Source organism: Pimephales promelas, chromosome 8 (assembly GCF_988280905.1).
Source record: "Pimephales promelas chromosome 8, fPimPro1.hap1.1, whole genome shotgun sequence".
Taxonomy (NCBI): Eukaryota; Metazoa; Chordata; class Actinopteri; order Cypriniformes; family Leuciscidae; genus Pimephales; species Pimephales promelas.
In genome coordinates, this window is record NC_142776.1 from 38,087,287 (window position 1) to 38,111,391 (window position 24,105).

The window sequence follows — 24,105 nt, forward strand, 5'->3', positions numbered from 1 at the left end:
AAGGGTCTAGAGCCTCCATTTTTGCACTCAGGTCAAAGTCTCGCGCCCCTCTATCAGAATCCAGAGTTTTGAGAAGATTGGAGAAACTTCATTTTTCGCCTGAAAATGAAAAAAAACGAAAGGGGTAACACTGTCGTTTTATTTTCGGGTCGAAATTTTGAATTTCGATATCTCAGCTCTGGAAGGGTCTAGAGCCTCCATTTTTGCACTCAGGTCAAAGTCTCGCGCCCCTCTATCAGAATCCAGAGTTTTGAGCAGATTGGAGAAACTTCATTTTTCGCCCGAAAATGAAAAAAAAAGAAAGGGGTAACACTGTCGTTTTTTTTTCGGGTCGAAATTTTGAATTTCGATATCTCAGCTCTGGAAGGGTCTAGAGCCTCCATTTTTGCACTCAGGTCAAAGTCTCGCGCCCCTCTATCAGAATCCAGAGTTTTGAGAATATTGGAGAAACTTCATTTTTCGCCCAAAAATGAAAAAAAACGAAAGGGGTAACACTGTCGTTTTTTTTTCGGGTCGAAATTTTGAATTTCGATATCTCAGCTCTGGGAGGGTCTAGAGCCTCCATTTTTGCACTCAGGTCAAAGTCTCGCGCCCCTCTATCAGAATCCAGAGTTTTGAGAAGATTGGAGAAACTTCTTTTTTCGCCCCAAAAATGAAAAAAAACGAAAGGGGTAACACTGTCGTTTTTTTTTCGGGTCGAAATTTTGAATTTCGATATCTCAGCTCTGGAAGGGTCTAGAGCCTCCATTTTTGCACTCAGGTCAAAGTCTCGCGCCCCTCTATCAAAATCCAGAGTTTTGAGCAGATTGGAGAAACTTCATTTTTCGCCCCAAAAATGAAAAAAAACGAAAGGGGTAACACTGTCGTTTTTTTTTCGGGTCGAAATTTTGAATTTCGATATCTCAGCTCTGGAAGGGTCTAGAGCCTCCATTTTTGCACTCAGGTCAAAGTCTCGCGCCCCTCTATCAAAATCCAGAGTTTTGAGCAGATTGGAGAAACTTCATTTTTCGCCCGAAAATGAAAAAAAACGAAAGGGGTAACACTGTCGTTTTTTTTTTCGGGTCGAAATTTTGAATTTCGATATCTCAGCTCTGGAAGGGTCTAGAGCCTCCATTTTTGCACTCAGGTCAAAGTCTCGCGCCCCTCTATCAGAATCCAGAGTTTTGAGAAGATTGGAGAAACTTCATTTTTCGCCTGAAAATGAAAAAAAACGAAAGGGGTAACACTGTCGTTTTTTTTTCGGGTCGAAATTTTGAATTTCGATATCTCAGCTCTGGAAGGGTCTAGAGCCTCCATTTTTGCACTCAGGTCAAAGTCTCGCGCCCCTCTATCAGAATCCAGAGTTTTGAGCAGATTGGAGAAACTTCATTTTTCGCCCGAAAATGAAAAAAAACGAAAGGGGTAACACTGTCGTTTTTTTTTTCGGGTCGAAATTTTGAATTTCGATATCTCAGCTCTGGAAGGGTCTAGAGCCTCCATTTTTGCACTCAGGTCAAAGTCTCGCGCCCCTCTATCAGAATCCAGAGTTTTGAGAAGATTGGAGAAACTTCATTTTTCGCCCAAAAATGAAAAAAAAACGAAAGGGGTAACACTGTCGTTTTTTTTTTTCGGGTCGAAATTTTGAATTTCGATATCTCAGCTCTGGAAGGGTCTAGAGCCTCCATTTTTGCACTCAGGTCAAAGTCTCGCGCCCCTCTATCAAAATCCAGAGTTTTGAGCAGATTGGAGAAACTTCATTTTTCGCCCCAAAAATGAAAAAAAACGAAAGGGGTAACACTGTCGTTTTTTTTTCGGGTCGAAATTTTGAATTTCGATATCTCAGCTCTGGAAGGGTCTAGAGCCTCCATTTTTGCACTCAGGTCAAAGTCTCGCGCCCCTCTATCAAAATCCAGAGTTTTGAGCAGATTGGAGAAACTTCATTTTTCGCCCGAAAATGAAAAAAAACGAAAGGGGTAACACTGTCGTTTTTTTTTTCGGGTCGAAATTTTGAATTTCGATATCTCAGCTCTGGAAGGGTCTAGAGCCTCCATTTTTGCACTCAGGTCAAAGTCTCGCGCCCCTCTATCAGAATCCAGAGTTTTGAGAAGATTGGAGAAACTTCATTTTTCGCCTGAAAATGAAAAAAAACGAAAGGGGTAACACTGTCGTTTTTTTTTCGGGTCGAAATTTTGAATTTCGATATCTCAGCTCTGGAAGGGTCTAGAGCCTCCATTTTTGCACTCAGGTCAAAGTCTCGCGCCCCTCTATCAGAATCCAGAGTTTTGAGCAGATTGGAGAAACTTCATTTTTCGCCCGAAAATGAAAAAAAACGAAAGGGGTAACACTGTCGTTTTTTTTTTCGGGTCGAAATTTTGAATTTCGATATCTCAGCTCTGGAAGGGTCTAGAGCCTCCATTTTTGCACTCAGGTCAAAGTCTCGCGCCCCTCTATCAGAATCCAGAGTTTTGAGAAGATTGGAGAAACTTCATTTTTCGCCCAAAAATGAAAAAAAAACGAAAGGGGTAACACTGTCGTTTTTTTTTTTCGGGTCGAAATTTTGAATTTCGATATCTCAGCTCTGGAAGGGTCTAGAGCCTCCATTTTTGCACTCAGGTCAAAGTCTCGCGCCCCTCTATCAGAATCCAGAGTTTTGAGAAGATTGGAGAAACTTCATTTTTCGCCTGAAAATGAAAAAAAACGAAAGGGGTAACACTGTCGTTTTTTTTTCGGGTCGAAATTTTGAATTTCGATATCTCAGCTCTGGGAGGGTCTAGAGCCTCCATTTTTGCACTCAGGTCAAAGTCTCGTGGCCCTCTATCATAATCCAGAGTTTTGAGAAGATTGGAGAAACTTCATTTTTCGCCCAAAAATGAAAAAAAAACGAAAGGGGTAACACTGTCGTTTTTTTTTTCCGGGTCGAAATTTTGAATTTCGATATCTCAGCTCTGGGAGGGTCTAGAGCCTCCATTTTTGCACTCAGGCCAAAGTCTCGTGGCCCTCTATCATAATCCAGAGTTTGGAGAAGATTGGAGAAACTTCATTTTTCGCCCAAAAATGAAAAAAAACGAAAGGGGTAACACTGTCGTTTTTTTTCGGGTCGAAATTTTGAATTTCAATATCTCAGCTCTGGAAGGGTCTAGAGCCTCCATTTTTGCACCTAGGTCAAAGTCTCACAGCCCTCTATCATAATTCAGAGTTTTGAGAAGTTTGGAGAAACTTAATTTTTCGCCCGAAAATGAAAAAAAAAACGAAAGGGGTAACACTGTCGTTTTTTTTTTCGGGTTGAAATTTTGCATTTTGATATCTCAGCTCTGGAAGGGTCTAGAGCCTCCATTTTTGCACTCAGGTCAAAGTCTCACAGCCCTCTATCATAATTCAGAGTTTTGAGAAGATTGGAGAAACTTCATTTTTCGCCCGAAAATGAAAAAAAAACGAAAGGGGTAACACTGTCGTTTTTTTTTCGGATCGAAATTTTGAATTTCGATATCTCAGCTCTGGAAGGGTCTAGAGCCTCCATTTTTGCACTCAGGTCAAAGTCTCACAGCCCTCTATCACAATTCAGAGTTTTGAGAAGATTGGAGAAACTTAATTTTTCGCCCGAAAATGAAAAAAACGAAAGGGGGTAGCACTGTCGTTTTTTTTTTCGGGTCGAAATTTTGAATTTTGCTATTTCAGCTATGGAAGGGTCTAGAGCCTCCATTTTTGCACTCAAGTCAAAGTCTCACAGCCCTCTATCATAATTCAGAGTTTTGAGAAGATTGGAGAAACTTAATTTTTCGCCGAAAATGAAAAAAAAACGAAAGGGGTAACACTGTCGTTTTTTTTCCGGGTCGAAATTTTGAATTTCGATATCTCAGCTCTGGAAGGGTCCAGAGCCTCCATTTTTGCACTCAGGTCAAAGTCTCACAGCCCTCTATCATAATTCAGAGTTTTGAGAAGATTGGAGAAACTTAATTTTTCGCCCGAAAATGAAAAAAAAAAACGAAAGGGGTAACTGTTGTTTTTTTTTCGGGACGAAATTTTGAATTTTGATATCTCAGCTCTGGAAGGGTCTAGAGCCTCCATTTTTGCACTCAGGTCAAAGTCTCACAGCCCTCTATTATAATTCAGAGTTTTAAGAAGATTGGAGAAACTTCATTTCTCGCCTCGAAAAAACAAAATGAAAGGGGTACCACTGTCGTTTTTTTTTTCGGGTCAAAATTTTGAGTTTCTCTGATCTTCTTGAAACTCAGGATTCTGATAGAGGGCCACGAGACTTAGACTTGAGAGCCAAAATGGAGTCTCTAGACCCTTCCTGAGCTGAGATATTGAGATATTTATAATGGCATTAATGCTACGTGGGATCTCAATATCTCAGCTCAGGAAGGGTCTAGAGCCTCCATTATGGCACTCAGGTCTAAGTCTCATTGCCCTCTATCAGAATCCAGAGTTTCAAGAAAATCAGAGAAACTCAAAATTTCGACCTCCCCAAAAAAAAAAAGGGGTAACACTGTCGTTTTTTTTTTTTTTGCGCAAAAAATAAGTTTCTCCAATCTTCTTGAAACTCTGGATTCATATAGAGGGCCATGAGACTTAGACCTGAGTGCAAAAATGGAGGCTCTTGACCCTTCCAGAGCAGAGATATGGACATCCAGCGTAGCATTTATCCCATTATAAAAATAGTGGTTTATAATGGGATAAATGCTACGTGGGATCGCAATATCTCAGCTCAGGAAGGGTCTAGAGCCTCCATTTTTGCACTCAGGTCAAAGTCTCATGGCCCTCTATCAGAATCCAGTATGGGGGGGGGGGGTCGAAATTTTTAGTTTCTCTGATCTTCTTGAAACTCTGGATTCTGATAGAGGGCTATGAGACCCGCCCGCCTCACCCCTTTCGGCGAGGCCTCAAAAATTTCGGGGGGCCGGCGCGCTCGTCCTCCAACCCTCGTCCATTTGCCTACGGCCCAAGGACGGAATGGACCTTTTTTTCGGCCTTGGACTAGCTAGAGTTACTGGAAATCGAAATACAGTGACTTGCTGGCAACCGTCCTGCCAGTACTGTAAAAATACAAGAAAACACAGGATGCACACAGGAAATGACTCTAACATGAATGCATTGATTGATTCCTAGGTTTATTTTGTTATGAATAAAGAAATGTGCAACATAAAGGAAAAACCTTATGATTAAGTTGTAATGTTATAATGTTAAAGTTTTTGTTCTAAAAAAGGAAAGATGCACACAGAAAATGACCAGATTGATTGATTCGAATATATTTAGTTTGTTACAAACAATGTGCAATCTGTAAAACAAAAACCTCAAAATTATAGTTGAAATGGTATACTGCTGGAATTTTTTGGACCTTGAGAAAAAGCTTAAAGTATAGACCAACAAATGTTATGTTTATTAATTTATTACATGTTGGTACATTTTTGGGCAGTACACCTGTTTTGACCTGATGTCAATTGGAATGGGCAAAAAAACAAACAAAAAAAAAACAAACAATGAAAGCAATTATATAATTTTTTTTTTCATTTGTTTTCATTTATACAAACCTCATGAGCTGGGAAAATGTACTTTTATATTTTTCAGAAACTTGAAACATAATTCAGGTCTGAGGGTGTTATTTAGTAGATCATTTATTTTATATAATGTTCAAACAAATTTCAGGGGCAGCTCTTCATTTGCGTGAATCGTTTGAAGGTCACATGTATGGCAAGAGTTAGTAATATTAAAAGTATCTTGATTTGACAGACAAGGCTTAAATCTAGTCCCAGACTAAAATGTGTTTAAGCTGTTTTAACTGATTTATTAAATGAGCGCTCGTTTCGCTTGATAAGACCCTTATTCATCGTCTGGTGTCGTTTAAAGCCTCTTTGAAGCTGCACTGAAACTGTCTTTTGGACCTTGAACCGTTTGGACCCCATTGAAGTCCATTTTATGGAGAAAAATCCTGTAATGTTTATCAAAAACCTTAATTTCTTTTCGACTGAAGAAAGAAAGACATGGACATTTTGAATGACATGCAGGTGAGTAAATTATCAGCAAAAGTTTTTTTTTTTAAAGTGAACTACTCCTTTAATCTAAACACAGTCTATAGGCGCTTTTCCACTGCATAGTACGGTACGGTTCGGTTCGGTACGGCTCACTTGTGGTGCTTTTCCACTGCATGGTACGGTACAGTACGGTTCGCTTCAGGTCGCTTTAAATGGTACCTGGTCTGTTGAGGTTCCAAGCGTACCGTACCGGTACTAAAATGTGACGTGAAACACTGCAGATCACTGATTGGTCAGACAGAATCGTCACTACCAGCGTCACTACTAGCGTCATTGGATTTGCGACACGAGACACGAGACACTTTTTTAGCAGTATTTTTGTTTTGCTGCCATCAGCCTCATTTTAAACACATTTTTCCATCTAGCAGTTAAAAACAACCACACACCGAGAATCAGGAACACCATCCCCTCGATAGTCTCCATTGTTCCTGTGTTGTGGGTTTGAAAATGTGGCGCTTTTAAGATGATGTCATGGCAGTAGAGGCGCGCGCAAATAACGATCAGTCCCACACACTTTGAAGGGGTACTACTGCAGTGGAAACGCAAAGCGAACCGAACTGTTCCACGCCGAGTCGAAGCGTACTGAGCCGAACCGTACCGTACTATGCAGTGGAAAAGCGCCATTTGTGTACTAGAAACAAATCCCACAGTAGTCTATATGGATAAAAATATGTAATTAAATCAGTGAAAACCTACCGTCATGCCTGCATTCAAGGACTGACACACACACAGACACCACAGCACACAAATAATATATTTAAAAGATCTTTATTTCCTATGATTAACTAATCGTGGATAAATCTGCATGTAGACGTTCTATTGGTTGGTTTTCACATTGGTTGTACAGGATGACAAGAATAAGCTACACGAATCGCCAGAGGAAAGGCTTTCTTTTTCTTCACTGGCCGATGTGTTCATTTGTAGAAGGGGAATCGAAAGCATGCCAAAGCATCCACGAAAGGAGTCGACAACACTGAACCTCCACACAGGACGAACGGAAAACGAAAGGAAGGCATCAGTTCTTTGGAAGAGTCTTTACGCGATGAATCGGGAGTGTTAGGAGATGTTAGTAAGCCGAGACGTTGGCAGTATTGCATTGGGAAGGTCTTTCTGACTATATGATCCCACATAAGAATGGAAACCTGTCTGAACACAGAGAGGGAAGGGGCGGGGCCAGTCGACTGGCATCCACAGTGTCCCAGGGAAGACTGGGATTTTGTTGCTTGCACCGCAGGGGAACACCAGACCCCTGCAGTTTGATTCACGTCCACACAAGAAACATTAACACATTATCCTACATTGGTCCTATTGCAAAGTACAACGCACAGAAGCAGACAAATATTCCTAAGTAGCAGTTAGGCTGTTCAACCAAACAGAGAGGCATATAAAAAAAATGCAATTATTACACACAACAGACCAAACATTCAATGGAGAATACAAAAAATATGAGAACAAAAACACATTTGGCCATTAAAAGACTATCTGTGATGATTAATTAATTATCCATCTTGGCTTCTATATGTACTTTGATAAAGACAAACAATCAGCATATGGAAATAAAATGGAAAACTAAGGTTTAAAAGTGTAGTTATTCACACTGTTAAAAAATAATGTTGGTTTAACTTAAAAAATGAAGTAGCCTGGTTGCCTTCAAATTTTAAGTTGATTGAAATGGAAAAAGTGAGTTAATACAATGAAACTCAAAATAATAAGTTATCTGAACTAAGTAAATTATTTAAGTTGATTTGACAAAAGAAAAAATGTTGTGATAACAAATCTTATATTTTTTAAATCATATGCAAACTCTCGACTCAAAAACACCCCAAATTAAATGTACAATGAGCTGTTAGCTGTACACACACATTGCATAATAAAGTCATGCCATTGTACATGTGGATCACCGTAATACGTTTTTGCAAGCAATCGTGAGAATATATGTTATTGAGAAAACATGAGGGCATCACTTTCAATATCCCTTGCTTATGTTGTGAAGAGTTACAAAACAAAAACCCGTCTTTGAACAGACAGTCGCACTTCTTCATTTTGGCTCAAATGCGTGAAGGTTATTAATATTGATTTCTGTCGAGGTGTTTGTTTTCATCCAGAAACGATGAGCTCTTGCGAGGGCCCATGCATATGGCTTCTAGTTTCAGAAAGCGCTTTTACACACTGTACATCATCAGACGAACCACAGCGTTCAGGTCACGTTTCACATCGAAATCAAAAGAATATTTCACCGAGAGAAAACAGCCTATTTTTATTTATTTTGCATTGGTAGCATACAAATTAAGCATAATTATCGTTATTTTAATGCAAAAAAAAGTCACATTTCTATTCGATTCTTCTGATTTGGTGGTGAAATGTGACCTTTGTGGTCAAACATTCCTGTAAATTCACAAACTGAGCATTTTCACAGAATAAACACAGTGACAAACACATGTTGACTGGACAGTAAAACGAAAATAAATGCAAATCAATCAAGTCAAACTGACGTTACACGCAGCTCTTAATTCAAAAGTCGTTTTTTTACTTTTAAAAACTCTATATTAATATATTCTTAAATGTCGATTTCATAAAATGTGCATTCAGTGCATTATATCTTTCCTCTACATTTTATTATCAAAATGACAAATGCCACACGTACACAATATAATTCTGCTCTATCTTTAAAACATGCTTCTATGTACATCAATTTATAGGGACATGCTGTAGAAACCGCTTTGATCGATGCATATATATACACAAGCATGGAGTGGATCTGAACGCTTCGGATTGCTTTATTTTTAAATGTGGGTGAAGTTTACCACACGCCACTTACCATTCCTTTCCACTAAACACTTTGGCATCTCCGAGATAGCAGTTTACCGAATGAGCTCGGCTGAGTTTGAGCTCAAGGCAGTGTATTGAAATACACAGAGATCACGAAAATCCCAGGAAACATTCACAGCCAGCTTTAGTGAACACGAAGCCTGCCAGATTTCTATATGAGAGAGATGCGAACATCGGATTTGGCACTGTAATCGCAGCGATACAGTAAAAGAGTGTGTCTGACTATGTGTAAACATGCTTGACTAGTGTGGAATTGAACATTAATGTACAGTATATTGCAACATCTCATTTATTAATATAGTCTGCACTATTACAAAACCATAGACCTGATTCTGCTTTCTTTTGGGCACATAAATGCCAACGTGTCTAATGATTCAACTCTGACCCGAAGGCCTGCTTTGACATGTAAACAACTCCGTCTTACACTAGTTTACTTTACTCCTGGGATGCTTAACTGAATGAGATCATTGCTTTGTTAAAAGTGCAAATGTGTAGATTTTTAGCGTTATTTGCACTTTTAATTAGGCACAAAAATCCTGAAATAAAAACCTCATGTAACATAAAATCCAGTTAGCTAGCTGAAAATGTAAAATAATGTGACATGTTGCAACAAAAATGTGTTTTTTTACGTTTACTGATATTTTGTGTGTCTGGGAAATTTAGCCTGCAAGATAAAAAACGGTGGGCAAAATGTCCTTCTTGCTGGCTACGTCTACTTTAGGTGCACATTTACATTCCCAAACGCTCTTTCTGACCAAATGCGTCGCATTTTTTCCATTTCTCCTGCCTCGGTTTGTGGCGAACATGTGATATTGTTCAGTAGTATTTTCTTTCGAGTATTCAGTGTTTTTGGTGGTCAGCGGGCGTACGGATGAGTGTGTGTGTCATGCAGCGGTGGGTGGGTTAGTTAGTGGGTTAGTCAGGCTGAGATGGGAAGAGTTACTTCTTGGCATTCAGGGCAGCCAGAGCGCCGTCGATGTCTTCCTCGGGTTGGAGTGGATGCCACTGGGCGATGGGGCGGCGCGGGTTGGCCAACATGTCGGACCAGTGTTTCAGAGCTGTGCTTTGGGCTTTGCTGCCAATGAAGATCTTCCCGATGGCATCGTTCTTGCCGATCTTGTCGTAGTCGAAGACCGTCACCACCACAATGATTTTCTAAAGTAGAAAAACAAACAAAAAATTGTATTACATCTAAAATTATAATGTATAATTAAATAAATAAGTATATTAAAAATATGTGAACATTTTTTTTTTTTTTATAAATTTTTTTTAATTTTAGCACTCCAATTTGGGTATATGCTAAATAACATACTTGCATATTCAGGAACATAATACAAAAAAAAAAAAAAACATTTAAACAATAAACAACTGAGAATACCTGGAAAAAACAAAAAAGTATATAAAGTAATTTTTTAAAAAACTTTTTAAATATTAAAATATAAGTAATAATATATAATGACATACTGTGATATTTTAATATATCAAACCTTTGTGACTATTCAAATCAAATGACATAATTTTAAATATTAAATTATAATAAATAATAAAATTTAATATAGTAAATGTTTGTGAATATGTGAATCAAAATCTATAGACTTTTTTTTATTTTTTAAATAATATAATACTTTAATATATAAAGAAACTGCATCATCTACCTGCATTTGCTCCAGAGGGATCTCAAAGCTGAAGGATTCATTGTAGTACGGGTTCAGCGTGTTCTTCTTCACCGTAGTCTTCTTCTTCTTTAGACGCTTTCCATTCTGCAACAGCTGGATCTTCACATACGGGTCTGCCGAAGGTCAAATGTCGAGTTAAGTTCATCAAATACATGAATCACGTCTTGCTGGAGACTCAGGGTCTCGTATATCTCAGTTCTCACCAGACAAGCCGCCCACGTCCATCTTCTTCAGGTTCTTGGCCTCGAGGATACAGACGGTCAGCTTGCCCGCAGTAGGAACGTACCGCAGGGAGATGCAGATGTCTCCAAGCTTCTCAGGCTGAGTGGAAAAGATATCAATATGTGAGATCATCTACAAAAGCGTTTGAAGAGACGGATTTAACGCAGACTTCCTTTTCAAATCTGGCTTGGACCAGTTAAAAATCGATGATCATAATATCAGACTGTCATTAAATACTCACTTCCTCTTTCTCAGCGTTTTCCAGGTCTCTCCACTCTTCAATCGGCTGACCCAGATCCAGAGTGTTCATGGGTAGTTTTACCTCACCGATGATGTCGTGTTTGGAGAAGCGGTCGTAGTCGTACACACACATGACCAGCGTCTTCCCACCCAGCTCCTCGTAGGGCATCTAACATGGAAACCATTGAGAAGAATTGACGTACACAGATTTCAAACAGTTTTTGCCGAGGCGAGTGGAGAACATACTGTCCTTCGAGTGCTATAATGTTATATAAAGGAGATGTAAACGATTTGCCACAGACAGAAAGGTATAGAGAGACAGATAACCAAATTCATCTTAAAATATATTGTAGAATTTTTTGAGAAAATTAAATATATTCTTATAAAATATACATAAAATGTCTAAGTCTATACACATTTTAAAATATTAAAATATAAAATTATTTTAATAATTTTAAAATTGGAATGACACATTGCATTTACAGTTCATTTTTCTAATCATCTGTGAAAAATAATTAGATGAAAAAACCTCCTCCTCATATTGATATATATATATATATATATATATATATGATGAAACAGTACTCTGTGTCATTTTTGGATACATTAAAAATACATAATAGTCAGGAATGACACATTAAATTGTGTAATATATTAAAATATATTATGACTGAATTAAAGCCTGCTTCCTGCTTTTTCATTTTTAAACTATTAAAATTAATCCTTTATTATTATTATTATTATTAAAAACAAGTGACTTTGTGAATCCAAACCCATATATATATATATATATATATATATATACACACACAAACACACACACACACACACACATATATATATATATATAATATCTTAAAATATACTAAAACTTTGTGACTATGCCAATTAAACCTATAAACATTTTTTTTCATATTAAAATTTACATTTATAATATATAAATCAAATAATTTTTTAATATTTTAAAACATAAAACATATATATATATATATATATATATATATATATATTTGCATTTAAAGTTCATTTTTCTACTCATCTGTGAAAAATAATTAGATGAAAAAAAACCTCACATTGATTGATTTCATTTGACCACTTAAATGTATATATATATATACAAATGAAACAGTACTCTGTGTCATACATTAAAAATACATAAATAGTCAGGAATGACACAATAAAGCCCAAAGACTTAAGACACATGGCTTTGTTTTCTCGCTCGTAGCGTTACGGCCGATCCATTTTTAGAAACACAGCAGTTCTCTCTGTAAGGCCGGCGCTTTAAACATGGCCAATTGTTCCTGTCCTAGATCAGTTTTCTCAGCGTGAAACTGTTAGACTGTGAGTCTCTAGCGGTGACCACCAGAGGATCCGCGGCCCCTCCGGAGCTCATTACTGAAACTAAAGCTCATTCGGGAACGGCTGGAAGCATTACGATCAAAACGCTGGAGCTGCAGAAAACTGCCAATGAACACTAATGACAGACCAGCAGCCCTGCAGGCAAATCACTGCTTCCACCATATACACTAGTCCTGTTAGTTTTATCATATTACATGTAGTTTTATCATATATTACTTGATTAATTAGACTTAGAGCATATGCTGTCGTTTAAAGGTCCAGTTCTTCATGTTTTTATTGAAGCTTTGATTGTGTTTACAGTGTGCAATATAACATGTGTTCATGTTTCGCGTGAAAAAAACAGTATTTTTCGCACAATTTACTTATCCGTATACTATGGAAGCTTGTTTTCACTGAATAAAATAAATAAATAAATAATTGCAACTATCTCACAACTGCGAGATATGAAGTCAGAATTTTGAGAAATAAAGTCGCAATTGTGAGAAAAGTCGCAAATCTGAGAAATAAAGTCGCAATTGCGAGATATAGTCACAATTCTGAGAAATATAAAGTCACAATTCTGAGAACTATAAAGTCACAATTCTGAGAAATAAAAAGTCACAATTCTGAGAAATAAAAAGCCGCAATTGAGAGATATAAAATCACAATTCTGAGAAATAAAGCCGCAATTGAGAGAAATAAAGTCGCAATTGTGAGAAATAAAGTCGCAATTGTGAGAAATAAAGTCGCAATTGTGAGAAATAGTCGCATTGCGAGAAATAAAGTCGCAATTCTGAGAAATAAAGCCGCAATTGAGAGATATAAAGTCACAATTCTGAGAAATAAAGTCGCAATTCTGAGAAATAAAGTCGCAATTCTGAGAAATAAAGTCGCAATTGTGAGAAATAAAGTCAAAATTGAGAGATATAAAATCACAATTCTGAGAAATAAAGCCGCAATTGAGAGAAATAAAGTCGCAATTGTGAGAAATAAAGTCGCAAATGTGAGAAATAAAGTCGCAATTGTGAGAAATAAAGTCGCAATTGTGAGAAATAAAGTCGCAAATGTGAGAAATAAAGTCGCAATTGTGAGAAATAAAGTCGCAAATGTGAGAAATAAAGTCGCAATTGTGAGAAATAAAGTCGCAATTGTAAGAAATAAAGTCGCAATTGTGAGAAATAAAGTCAAAATTGTGAGAAATAAAGTCGCAATTGTGAGAAATAAAGTCGCAATTGTGAGAAATAAAGTCAAAATTGTGAGAAATAGTCGCATTGCGAGAAATAAAGTCGCAATTCTGAGAAATAAAGCCGCAATTGAGAGATATAAAGTCACAATTCTGAGAAATAAAGTCGCAATTCAGAGAAATAAAGTCGCAATTCTGAGAAATAAAGTCGCAATTCTGAGAAATAAAGTCACAATTGTGAGAAATAAAGTCAAAATTGTGAGAAATAAAGTCGCAATTGTGAGAAATAAAGTCGCAATTCTGAGAAATAAAGTCGCAATTCTGAGAAATAAAGTCGCAATTGTGAGAAATAAAGTCAAAATTCTGAGAAATAAAGTCGCAATTGTGAGAAATAAAGTCGCAATTGTGAGAAATAAAGTCGCAATTGTGAGAAATAAAGTCAAAATTGTGAGAAATAAAGTCGCAATTGTGAGAAATAAAGTCGCAATTGTGAGAAATAAAGTCAAAATTGTGAGAAATAGTCGCATTGCGAGAAATAAAGTCGCAATTCTGAGAAATAAAGCCGCAATTGAGAGATATAAAGTCACAATTCTGAGAAATAAAGTCGCAATTCTGAGAAATAAAGTCACAATTCTGAGAAATAAAGTCGCAATTGTGAGAAATAAAGTCAAAATTGTGAGATAAAAAGTCGCAATTACCTTTTTTATTTTTCACTAAGTGGCGGAAACAAGCTTCCATAGTATACTGCTGTTTTCACTGTCTAAAAAACGGGCCAATGACTTCCTTGCTCTATGAAGTCCGTCCTTCAGAAATACATAATGAGTTCTGATTGTGCCAGCGGTTCCTGTGTTGTGATTGGACAGCAGCTTATCGCACGTTCCCTGGAAAGGTCAAGAGAAGGACGTAGTCCAAACCGGGCGTTCACTGTAGGCTTTGAAAGGGGACTTCTGTTAAATAAAATATCTCACTAGGCATTGAACTTTGAGCTTTATAATTTTGCAGGTATTATTTATGCTCTAACAGCAACATTACACACTAACTAAAGTTTGAAAAATTGAAACGCGAAGAACGGGACCTTTAAAAATGGTAAATAGCATACCTTGAAGACAAAGGTTTCATTGAACACTGGGTTGAGGGTCTTTTTGTGGACCTTGGTGTCAAACTTTTTCTTCTTATCTGGTAGGATGAACACTTTAACGTAAGGATCGGATGTCCCACCGGAGTCCATGGAAATCAGGTCGGCACATTGCAGGATTCCCACTGTCAGCTGTGGAGAAGAGCGTAGCATGAAGCAAGAGATTTAATGCATGAAAGGAATTTCTGAAAGGAATCCCAAATACGATCTCGTTAATATATCAATGAGATTAAATGAAACAGATGTTTCTTAAGGAATTTATAACACAATTTTCCTTTGGGATGTGCTCTGAAAGGGCCATCAGGCTTTATGCATACATTTAAATTGAATTATACACTGAAAGTTTTATTCATAAATTCACTACTGTTCAAATGAAATCAATACTTCTATTCAGCAGGGATACGTTAAACTGATCAAAATTTACATTAAGGAGATTTATAATGCAACAAATACTCTACAAATAAAACTTGCAAAATAAAATGCATCACGGTTTCCACAAAAATATGAAGCAACCGTTTTCAACATTGATAATAATCCGAAATTTTATCAAATCATCATATTAGAATGATTTCTGAAGGACTAACTAATTTATCTTTCTTTCTAACCTATCTTTCATTCTTTCTTACTAATCCATCTATCTTTATTTCTAACTAATCTATCATTTTTCTTTCTAACAAATCTATCTATCTATCTTTTTTCTCTCTAAATAATCTTTCTTTCTTACTAATCTATCTTTTTTTCTTTCTAACTAATCTATCTTTCTTTCTAACTAATCTATCTTTTTTCTTTCTAACTAATCTATCTTTTTTCTTACTAACTAATCTTTCTTTCTTTCTAACTAATCTATATTTTTTCTTTCTAACTAATCTTTCTTTCTTTCTAACTAATCTATCTTTTTTCTTTCTAACTAATCTTTCTTTCTTTCTAACTAATCTATATTTTTTCTTTCTAACTAATCTTTCTTTCTTTCTAACTAATCTATATTTTTTCTTTCTAACTAATCTTTCTTTCTAACTAATCTATATTTTTTCTTTCTAACTAATCTTTCTTTCTTTCTAACTAATCTATCTTTTTTCTTTCTAACTAATCTTTCTTTCTTTCTAACTAATCTATATTTTTTCTTTCTAACTAATCTTTCTTTCTTTCTAACTAATCTATATTTTTTCTTTCTAACTAATATTTCTTTCTTTCTAACTAATCTATCTTTTTTCTTTCTAACTAATCTTTCTTTCTTTCTAACTAATCTATCTTTCTTTCTTTCTAACTTTACTTTATTTCTTTCTAAATAATCTTTCTTTCTAATCAATCTTTCTTTCTAACTAATCTTTTTTTCTAAGATTTTTCTTTAGTATTTATATCGTTTTTACCTCTTGTAGAAGTGATCGTCCAAGTGATCTGAGGGTGCGGGCGCTTTGTGGCTGTGGTTACAGGAGGTAAAAACGATATAAATACTGTTCGTTTTCTCACACACACCGCTCGTTTCGTGTCTTAGGCCATCAATGTGTACTTACATTTACGATTCGTTAAATCGTGTTTAATTTGGACTTCTCTGTGCATGCTTTTTGAGGTGGTGACCATAGACCTCCATTATATGACTGACAGACAAGAACGGTTTGACCTTAAAATATCAATTGAAACTACTGCGGAAACAAAGACACCTACATCTTGGATGCCCTTGAGGTAAGATAAAACATACCAAAAATTTATTTCAAAGTGAACTATCCCTTTAATGCGACATCCTAACCTTGTTATCATTGAAGTCATAATCCAAAGAGTACTGAAGCTTTCCAAGTTTCTCCACTTCTTTTTCCTCTTCCTCTTTCTCCTCCTCTGTCAAACCAGTTTCTCCTTCTTCATCATCATCATCCTGGTTTTTCTGTGGGGCAAATGGTAAATTGTTTTAGTAAGTTGTAATCTGGGTTGACAGTAAGCCCGGTTCCTGTCTATAAGCATGCCACAAGCTCAGTCGCCGTAAAGGTTGGAGAGATGCTCTATCGGGCCGGACCTGCAATAGCGGACTACAGGAGTAATGCTGTCATTCAGGGCTGGATGCTGCAAATGACTCGAGTTCACAATTTTAATTGGTGACACTTTTCTATTTGCTTATCTTTAGAGCTGAACTTCTTCCATAATAAAATTACATTTGGACTATATTCAAATTAGGTATTTGGTACACTAAAATACTGGGTTGTTTTAACCCAAATTTGGGTCAAATATGGACAGACATTTTTTTCAATTAATTTGTAACCCAATGTTTGAGTTTGTCTATATTTGACTGAAAATCGGGTTAAAACAACCTAGCATATTTTCGAGTGTAGTACTAGAGAACAATGAGAGGAGCTTTTATTGATATGCATAATTCAGTGTGCAAGCATTTTCTCATCATCAGCATGATAAATTTAACTGTTCATCAGTGATACTCCAGGGAATAAGCGGTGAACGGCAAATGTTTAAAGAAGAACAGACTCCTTTGTGCTATTCTGGGCATATGAAATGCTGACATGTCGTTTTAGTGTATTTTTGAACATCATCCAAACTGCAGGAAGAGAAAACTAAATCTATAATGTGTTTTTTTTATAATTCCAGCATCATGCAGTGGCCCCAAAAATGTATTTAGACACTAAGACACACTTCATTAGATCAGGGGTTTTAAATACATTACTACAATCACTAACTATATCAATCTAAAGCACATTTAAATGATATTTCAACATATCAAATAAAGTGCATATCAAATGCCACTTGGATTGATATTTTGTTATCTAATGCAATGACATTCCGACATTGTTGATTGTGTTAAAATATTTTTTGGGGTCACTTTATGTGAAGATGCTGCATAACAGAATTATTATGTTATGTGCATATGGCAAGCCGTTTTAACTTTTATTCATTTCCAGGATATAAATTCTTGATATCAAAAATGTAATTCTTGATATCAACAATTGTATTTTCACTAGTGAAATGTCACCATAGGCTACAATTCTAAATCAATTGTTGATATCAAGAATAGATTTCTTACTAGTTGAAATCCCAATTTCACATATCAGAAATACAATTATAGTAAAAAACTTTATTTTTGATGTCAAGAATTAAATTGTTACTAGTTGAAATGTCTATTCTTGATATCCACAATTGAATTGTTACTAGTAACAATGTTAATTTTTTAAACCAATAATTCCATTTTTACTCGTGACAATGTTATTTTCTGACATCATGAATGTGATTGTTACAAGAAAGCCATTTTAGATATCTGAAATAATTTTGATATCAGAAATACATTTTCAGATATCAAAAATGAAAATTTTTACTAGTACAAATTGAATTGTTTTGTATATCAAGAATAGACATTTCAACTAGTGACAATGTAATTATTGATATCAAAAATGATATGTCTACTAGTAAAAAATCAATTCTTGATATCAACAATTGATTTTGAATGGCAGCCTATAGTGACATTTCACTAGTGAAAATACAATTACAGATATCAGGAATTAAATTGTTGATATCAACAACTGAATTCTTGATAATGAAAATGAATTCATTCCTGGAAATGAATAAAAGCTAAAACGGCTTGCCATAATGTGCATGACATTGGTGCTCAAAATTTTTACTTAATTTAAAAGAAAAAAAAATATCTCAATTTGCCATAAAGACTGTAAACTGATTAAAGAGTAAATAATTATTATGTCATATGAATAATATGTTATGTGCATGCTCAAAAGTTTACCTTAATTTAAAAGAATTATATTTGCAAACTGATTAAAGATGTTTTAATGTGCCACCAAACAAAAATTGTCATTCTCAAGTCAGTTCCTAACCATAACCATCTAGCAACAAATTAAAGGGCACAGCAGAATATGTGCTAATTGATCATATGTTTTGAAAAAACTGATTATATGATCATAGAACAGGAGCTTATATGACAAGCAAAATAAAAATATATATATATTTTACAGCTGTAGATATTTGAAGGTTTACAGTGCAGTTAAAACAGCCATGCCCTTTAAACACATGCATTCATAGTGAGTTTTGTGGGTCGTCTCTTGCTAACTTGCCAGTATTAGTGGGTTAATAATCAGCTAACACATTTATGTCTCTTTGTTATTGTAGTATCATTCTTTTTTGGGCTACTTAAGTGGGGTTTTCATTCGCATTGTAACTTTCCTTTGTTTTTACTTGTATTCTTGTCAAACAGCAGGTACAAAAGCCTTAAAACAAGGAAGTTACAACAACAGCCATTCCATCCAATCCCACCCACGCGGTGCTAGCACTCAGCGAAACAGCTGTGCCGTTCATCCGTACACCTACCGTAGCGCCGACGCCATGAGCGTCAAGAAACGCGGCGCATTAGACACATAGCGGGAGGAAGGAGAGCAGAGAGAGAGGGAGAGGTTGAACTCACAACACACCAAAAAACACAACGAAACACAGTCAAAAACAGCAAGAGAACCATTTGGAGAAATGACACTGTGATGTTTAAGACATCTGTATGAATAAAGGCTTAGGATCAGATCATGAAATGAGTGTCTTTTCCGTATCAAATGATTTCTGTAAGGCTGTAGATGGATATTTTATCAGACCAAAAAAGGTCTTATTAAAGGGATATTCCACTTTTTTGGAAATAGGCTCATTTTACAACTCCCCCAGAGTTAAACCGTTTCCGTTTTCAATTCATTCAGACAATTTTCTGATATTTAGAAGAATATTAGTTAGGGATGCACGATATATCGGCCAGCATATCGGTATCGGTCGATATATGTTCATTTTTAATGTTATCGTTGTCGGCCTGGTAAGAAAATGTGGCCGATTTATTAAAGCCGATAAATATTGTATTATTCCCTTCAGCTGAGACACTTGTTGAGCACTGTTTATGTTTTTGAATTTCTTGAAATATGATTGAAATCTCTTCAAAAAATGAAAATACGGTTCGGTACAACATGTGCAGCGCAAATCTGTCATATCGGCATAACATCATTATAATTGTGCGCTTGGGACATGGATTTAATTGTGAGACTTTTGTATTTGTAATCAGGCTCTCAAAATTAGATAAAAATTTGGATTTAAGTTTATCGGCCGATATATATATCGGTTATCGGCTTTCAAATATAAAGAATTATCGGTTATCGGTATCGGCTAAAATTTTCATATCGGTGCATCCCTAATATTAGTAACCAGACAGTTTCCATAGTAGGAAAAAATATATACTATGGAAGTCAATGGGACCAGAAACTGTCTGGTTACTGAAATTCTTCTAAATATCAGAAAATTGGCTGAATGGATTCGAAAAAAGGCAAAACTCAACTGTTTCAATGACATTTCTGTATTTAAAATCCTTTTTATGTAAAATTGTAATTTTGAATATGGGGTTTTCATAAGCTGTAAGCCATAATCATCAAAATTATAACAAATAAAGGCTTGGAATATCTGACTTTGCAACGAGTACATTAGTTTCACCTTTTAAAGCTGCAGTGCGCAGTTTTTCCTCTTTGTCGCCATCTCTGTTGGAAATCTGCAATTGCAGTCATTCGCGGAGCTATCAACTGTAGCTGTAGGTTAACTCTGAGCTCAAGCCGAGCCTTGCGTTCGAGCCTCCTCCAAGCTCTCGTGACTCTCCTATTCAAACTCGTTCATCAAAAATGGCCAAATGACACGAAAAAAGATTCGTTCATTTTGATAAACAAGTTCGAACAGGAGAGTCACGAACGCTCATCACAGAACAGAGCAAGACGACCATTTGAGCTTATAAAACGAAAACGTTATTTTTTATTTTTTTAAATGAGCGATCGTTCCGCTAGGTAAGACCCTTATTCATCGTCTGGAATCGTTTAAAGCCCTTTGAACAGTTTGTAGTTTGCACTGAAACTCTCATTTGGACCCCATTGAAGTCCATTATATGGAGAAAAATCCTGGAATGTTTTCACCAAAAACCTTAATTTCTTTTCGACTGAAGAAAGAAAGACATGGACATCTTGGATGACATGGGGGCGAGTAAATTATCAGCAAATGTTTTTTTAAAAGTGAACTACTCCTTTAAGTCTGAAAGGGCAGCCGAACTAGTGAATGTAATATTAACATATTCTGTATCGTTATTTCATTATATAACTATTACATAATTAAAGGCACTCATTTTGAAGAATGACCCTTAAAGCTCCAATCTTTTTATGATCAAAATCACAAGAGAAACATGTTTGGGAACATCCAGTGTACCATTTCTCTTCCAAGAAAACAAAACACTCACATTACTCACGAACACAATAAAGCAAATCACATAACAGACTCCCTCATAATCAGTGTAACCCGTACTAAAGTGGTCTGAGGCTTGTTTTCATTTCTTAATGATGCAATACTAATTTCTGTTGATATGCCCATAATACAGACTTTAATATAATCTAGTTTTAATTCTCAAACCAAACTGATTGGATTGTGCATTTGGGGTTTTAACTACGTTATTTAATGGCGTCATGGTGGGTGCTATTGAACGCCGTTACATACATCGCCACCCTGCATGTTCTTCATGTTGAAGCCGTCCTTTCCCTTTTTGCCTTTCTTGTTCTTCTTCTTCTTACAGCAACATTTCTTAATGATACAGAAGCAGCAGGTGAGGACGAGGAGCGCGGCCACGACAGCAATGGCGATGAGCGCCCATGGAGGCACTGCAGAGCATTATGGGAAAAAGAAAGACAGAGCCATTCAGACGTCAGGTGACGTGTTATTCCTTAAACATCCACCTAAAAAGATGACATGAAATGCTACAAATACAAACATGTTTTTAATTAACGTTTTTAATTAACTAAGCTGTTGATTTGAAGGATTACAAGAAGAAAGCAGATCATCTTAAAGGGATAGTTCACTTTGAAATTAATTTCTGGTGTGTTTTAGCTTACCTCAAGAGCATCCAAGATGCTGGTTGTCTTTTTTGATATTTTTAGGTCAAACCGTTCGTGTCAGTCAGTCATATAATGGAGGTCTATGGTCACCACCTCAAAGAGCATGCACAGAGAAGTCCAAATTAAACGTGATTTAATGACTCGTAAATGTAAGTACACAGACACGAAACGAGCGGTTTGTGTGAGAAAACGAACAGTATTTATATAGTTTTTACCTCTGATCCACGTCCAAGTGAGGTGGTGACCATAGACCTCCATTATATGACTGACAGACATGAACGGTTTGACCTAAAAATATCAAAATTGAAACTACAGTCACCTACATCTTGGATGCCCTTGAGGTAAGATAAAACATACCCAAAATTAATTTCAAAGTGAACTATCCCTTTAAGTTGCTCTTTATTATATTGCACTTCTAGTTTAGAATAAAAATGTCACTTTGAGTGTCGAACAATTCGGCTAGAATTTAAATCCATGAAGCATCTTCAGGATATTGATGCACCATTGATTTTCTCGATGGTGAAAACATCTCCGCAGGACTTACATGGGATTTTATCGATCTCATTGAGGAACTTGCTTTTGATTTCCTCAAAGACATCATTCTTGTTGACGGGCGCCTCAGATTCGGTGGAGTTGTCCGCAGGCGTGGAGACGGCGGGGGCCATCGTCATGGTGTGTGACGCGTGTGTGACGCCGAGTCCCGTGGGCTCCGGGCCCACCATGGCTTCTGGTTTCTTTTTAAAGAGGTTCCACTTCATAATCTCTGGCTTGACCACTCAGGAACCCTGAGAACACAAAAAATACACTGAAGTCATGCATGCTTTTTGATCTCACGGACATCTGTGGCTTTCAAAAACGTCAGCGCCCACCGTCTGTCATATTGAATGCAGGAAGGGTGCCGTTTTCAAATGCAATTTTCACAGCTTATTTATTTTCATGAGAAACTTCAAACCAGAAGCTTCTTCTTGCATAAATGACAAGGAAGCTCAAGTGAAAAGAAAGCAAGGATAAGACCTCTCAGACCTCTCTTTTTAATAATGAAATGGATGGCCTTGCATTTAAACAATGAAATAAAGCGTCAGAGCTTCAGGCCGTTAAAGTGCAAGATAAACGACAGGGGTTTTCGCTTTACAGGGTTGCATGCGTTTTCTTTAGGATATAAACCGCATCAAATCCAGCATTGTTACTCGCATATGCTTGTATGCATCAGAAATAAGAGAAAATTCTGCCTCTGATTTGACTTTCCCTGCAGCATCCGCCTATAAAATGTCAGATAATATCTGTGAATGGAGACCTGTAAAAAGTGATGACTATGATGAGGGCAGCTCTGTTGTACATTTTGCTAGATAATATTAGAAATGAAATGAAACAAGAGGATGCTGTCCTAACAAGGAGATATAATATGTATGGAGATAAATACGTGGATAAAAGGTTTGAGAGTTGATGACAACCAGCAAAAACCCACAGCAACCTGACTGAAAAAATAATTAAAGACAGATTCAGAGTTTTACAAACTAGAAAAAAAATGATTAACTTTATAATTTAATCGTCTCCGATCTCTTCTATTTTTTAGTAAAAATAAGAAAATACAGAAAAATATTTAATTTAATCTAATAATTATTACTGAAATAATGAATAACTAATTAAAACAATTTTACATAAAATTTTTGCTTTTAGTCCTGCTGAAAAATCTTCACCGAAGCAAAGACATAAACACGAGAAAGAGAATAATAAGACCTAAAAACGAGACTGCATTTGATCAAGCAAGAGTTTGTGCACAGCTGAATCGGTTTAGATGATCAAAGTGCTAATACACAGATTTGAATAGACTTCATGGACACTAATGTATTCTGTCAGTTTTGAATGAGCAAGATGCATACTGATTATTAGTAGTTGACCATTAAAGGAGTAGTTCACTTTTAAAAAAGCTTTTGCTGATAATTTACTCGCCCCCATGTCATCCAAGATGTCCATGTCTGTCTTTCTTCAGTCGAAAAGAAATTAAGGTTTTTGATGAAAACATTCCAGGATTTTCTCCATATAATGGACTTCAATGGGGTCCAAACGGTTCAAGGTCCAAATGAGAGTTTCAGTGCAGCTTCAAAAGGCTTTAAACGACACCAGACGATGAATAAGGGTCTTATCTAGTGAAACGATAAATAAAAAAGTTAAAGTTTCATAAGCACAAATGCTCGTCTTGCTCTGTTCTGGGCGAACTCGTTCATTAAAATGAACAAATCTTTTTCCGAGTCATTTGGTTCATTCAACGAACGAAACGAACGAATTGACTCAGAAAAAGTTTCAACATACATTTACTTCAGAAGCAAAATGACTGAAGGTCATTAGGTCTTGTTTTCTGAACAATTGATCAATTGATCAAATTAAATGAAAAAAAAAAACTGCCAATGGAAAAGCAAAACCATCGAACAAAATGAACAAATCTTTTTTCGAGTCATTTCATTTATTTTGTTCATTGAATACACCAAATGACTCAAAAAAAGATTTGAACAGAGCAAGGCGAGCATTTGTGCTTATAAAACTTAAACTTTTGTATTTATTTTTGAAATGCTTGCACTGAAACTCT

General features: G+C 36.2%; 1 protein-coding gene across 5 annotated transcripts in view; it reads right to left on the bottom strand.

The window, feature by feature from the left end:
• Positions 1–6,763: 6,763 nt before the first annotated feature.
• syt2b (synaptotagmin IIb) overlaps positions 6,764–24,105 on the bottom strand; it is a 49,635-nt gene continuing 32,293 nt past the window's right edge. For 4 of the 5 annotated variants that reach the window (XM_039653716.2, XM_039653725.2, XM_039653735.2 and 1 more), the window contains 8 exons: positions 22,066–22,306; positions 21,127–21,287; positions 16,379–16,510; positions 14,599–14,766; positions 10,980–11,147; positions 10,720–10,837; positions 10,496–10,629; positions 6,764–9,995 (listed from right to left, as the gene is read on the bottom strand). In XM_039653716.2, coding sequence (XP_039509650.1) covers positions 9,780–9,995; positions 10,496–10,629; positions 10,720–10,837; positions 10,980–11,147; positions 14,599–14,766; positions 16,379–16,510; positions 21,127–21,287; positions 22,066–22,279 — 1,311 coding nt within the window. In that variant the 5' untranslated portion in view covers positions 22,280–22,306 and the 3' untranslated portion in view covers positions 6,764–9,779. The remainder of the gene's footprint in view (positions 9,996–10,495; positions 10,630–10,719; positions 10,838–10,979; positions 11,148–14,598; positions 14,767–16,378; positions 16,511–21,126; positions 21,288–22,065; positions 22,307–24,105) is intronic. The other variant, XM_039653742.2, reaches the window with a different exon arrangement.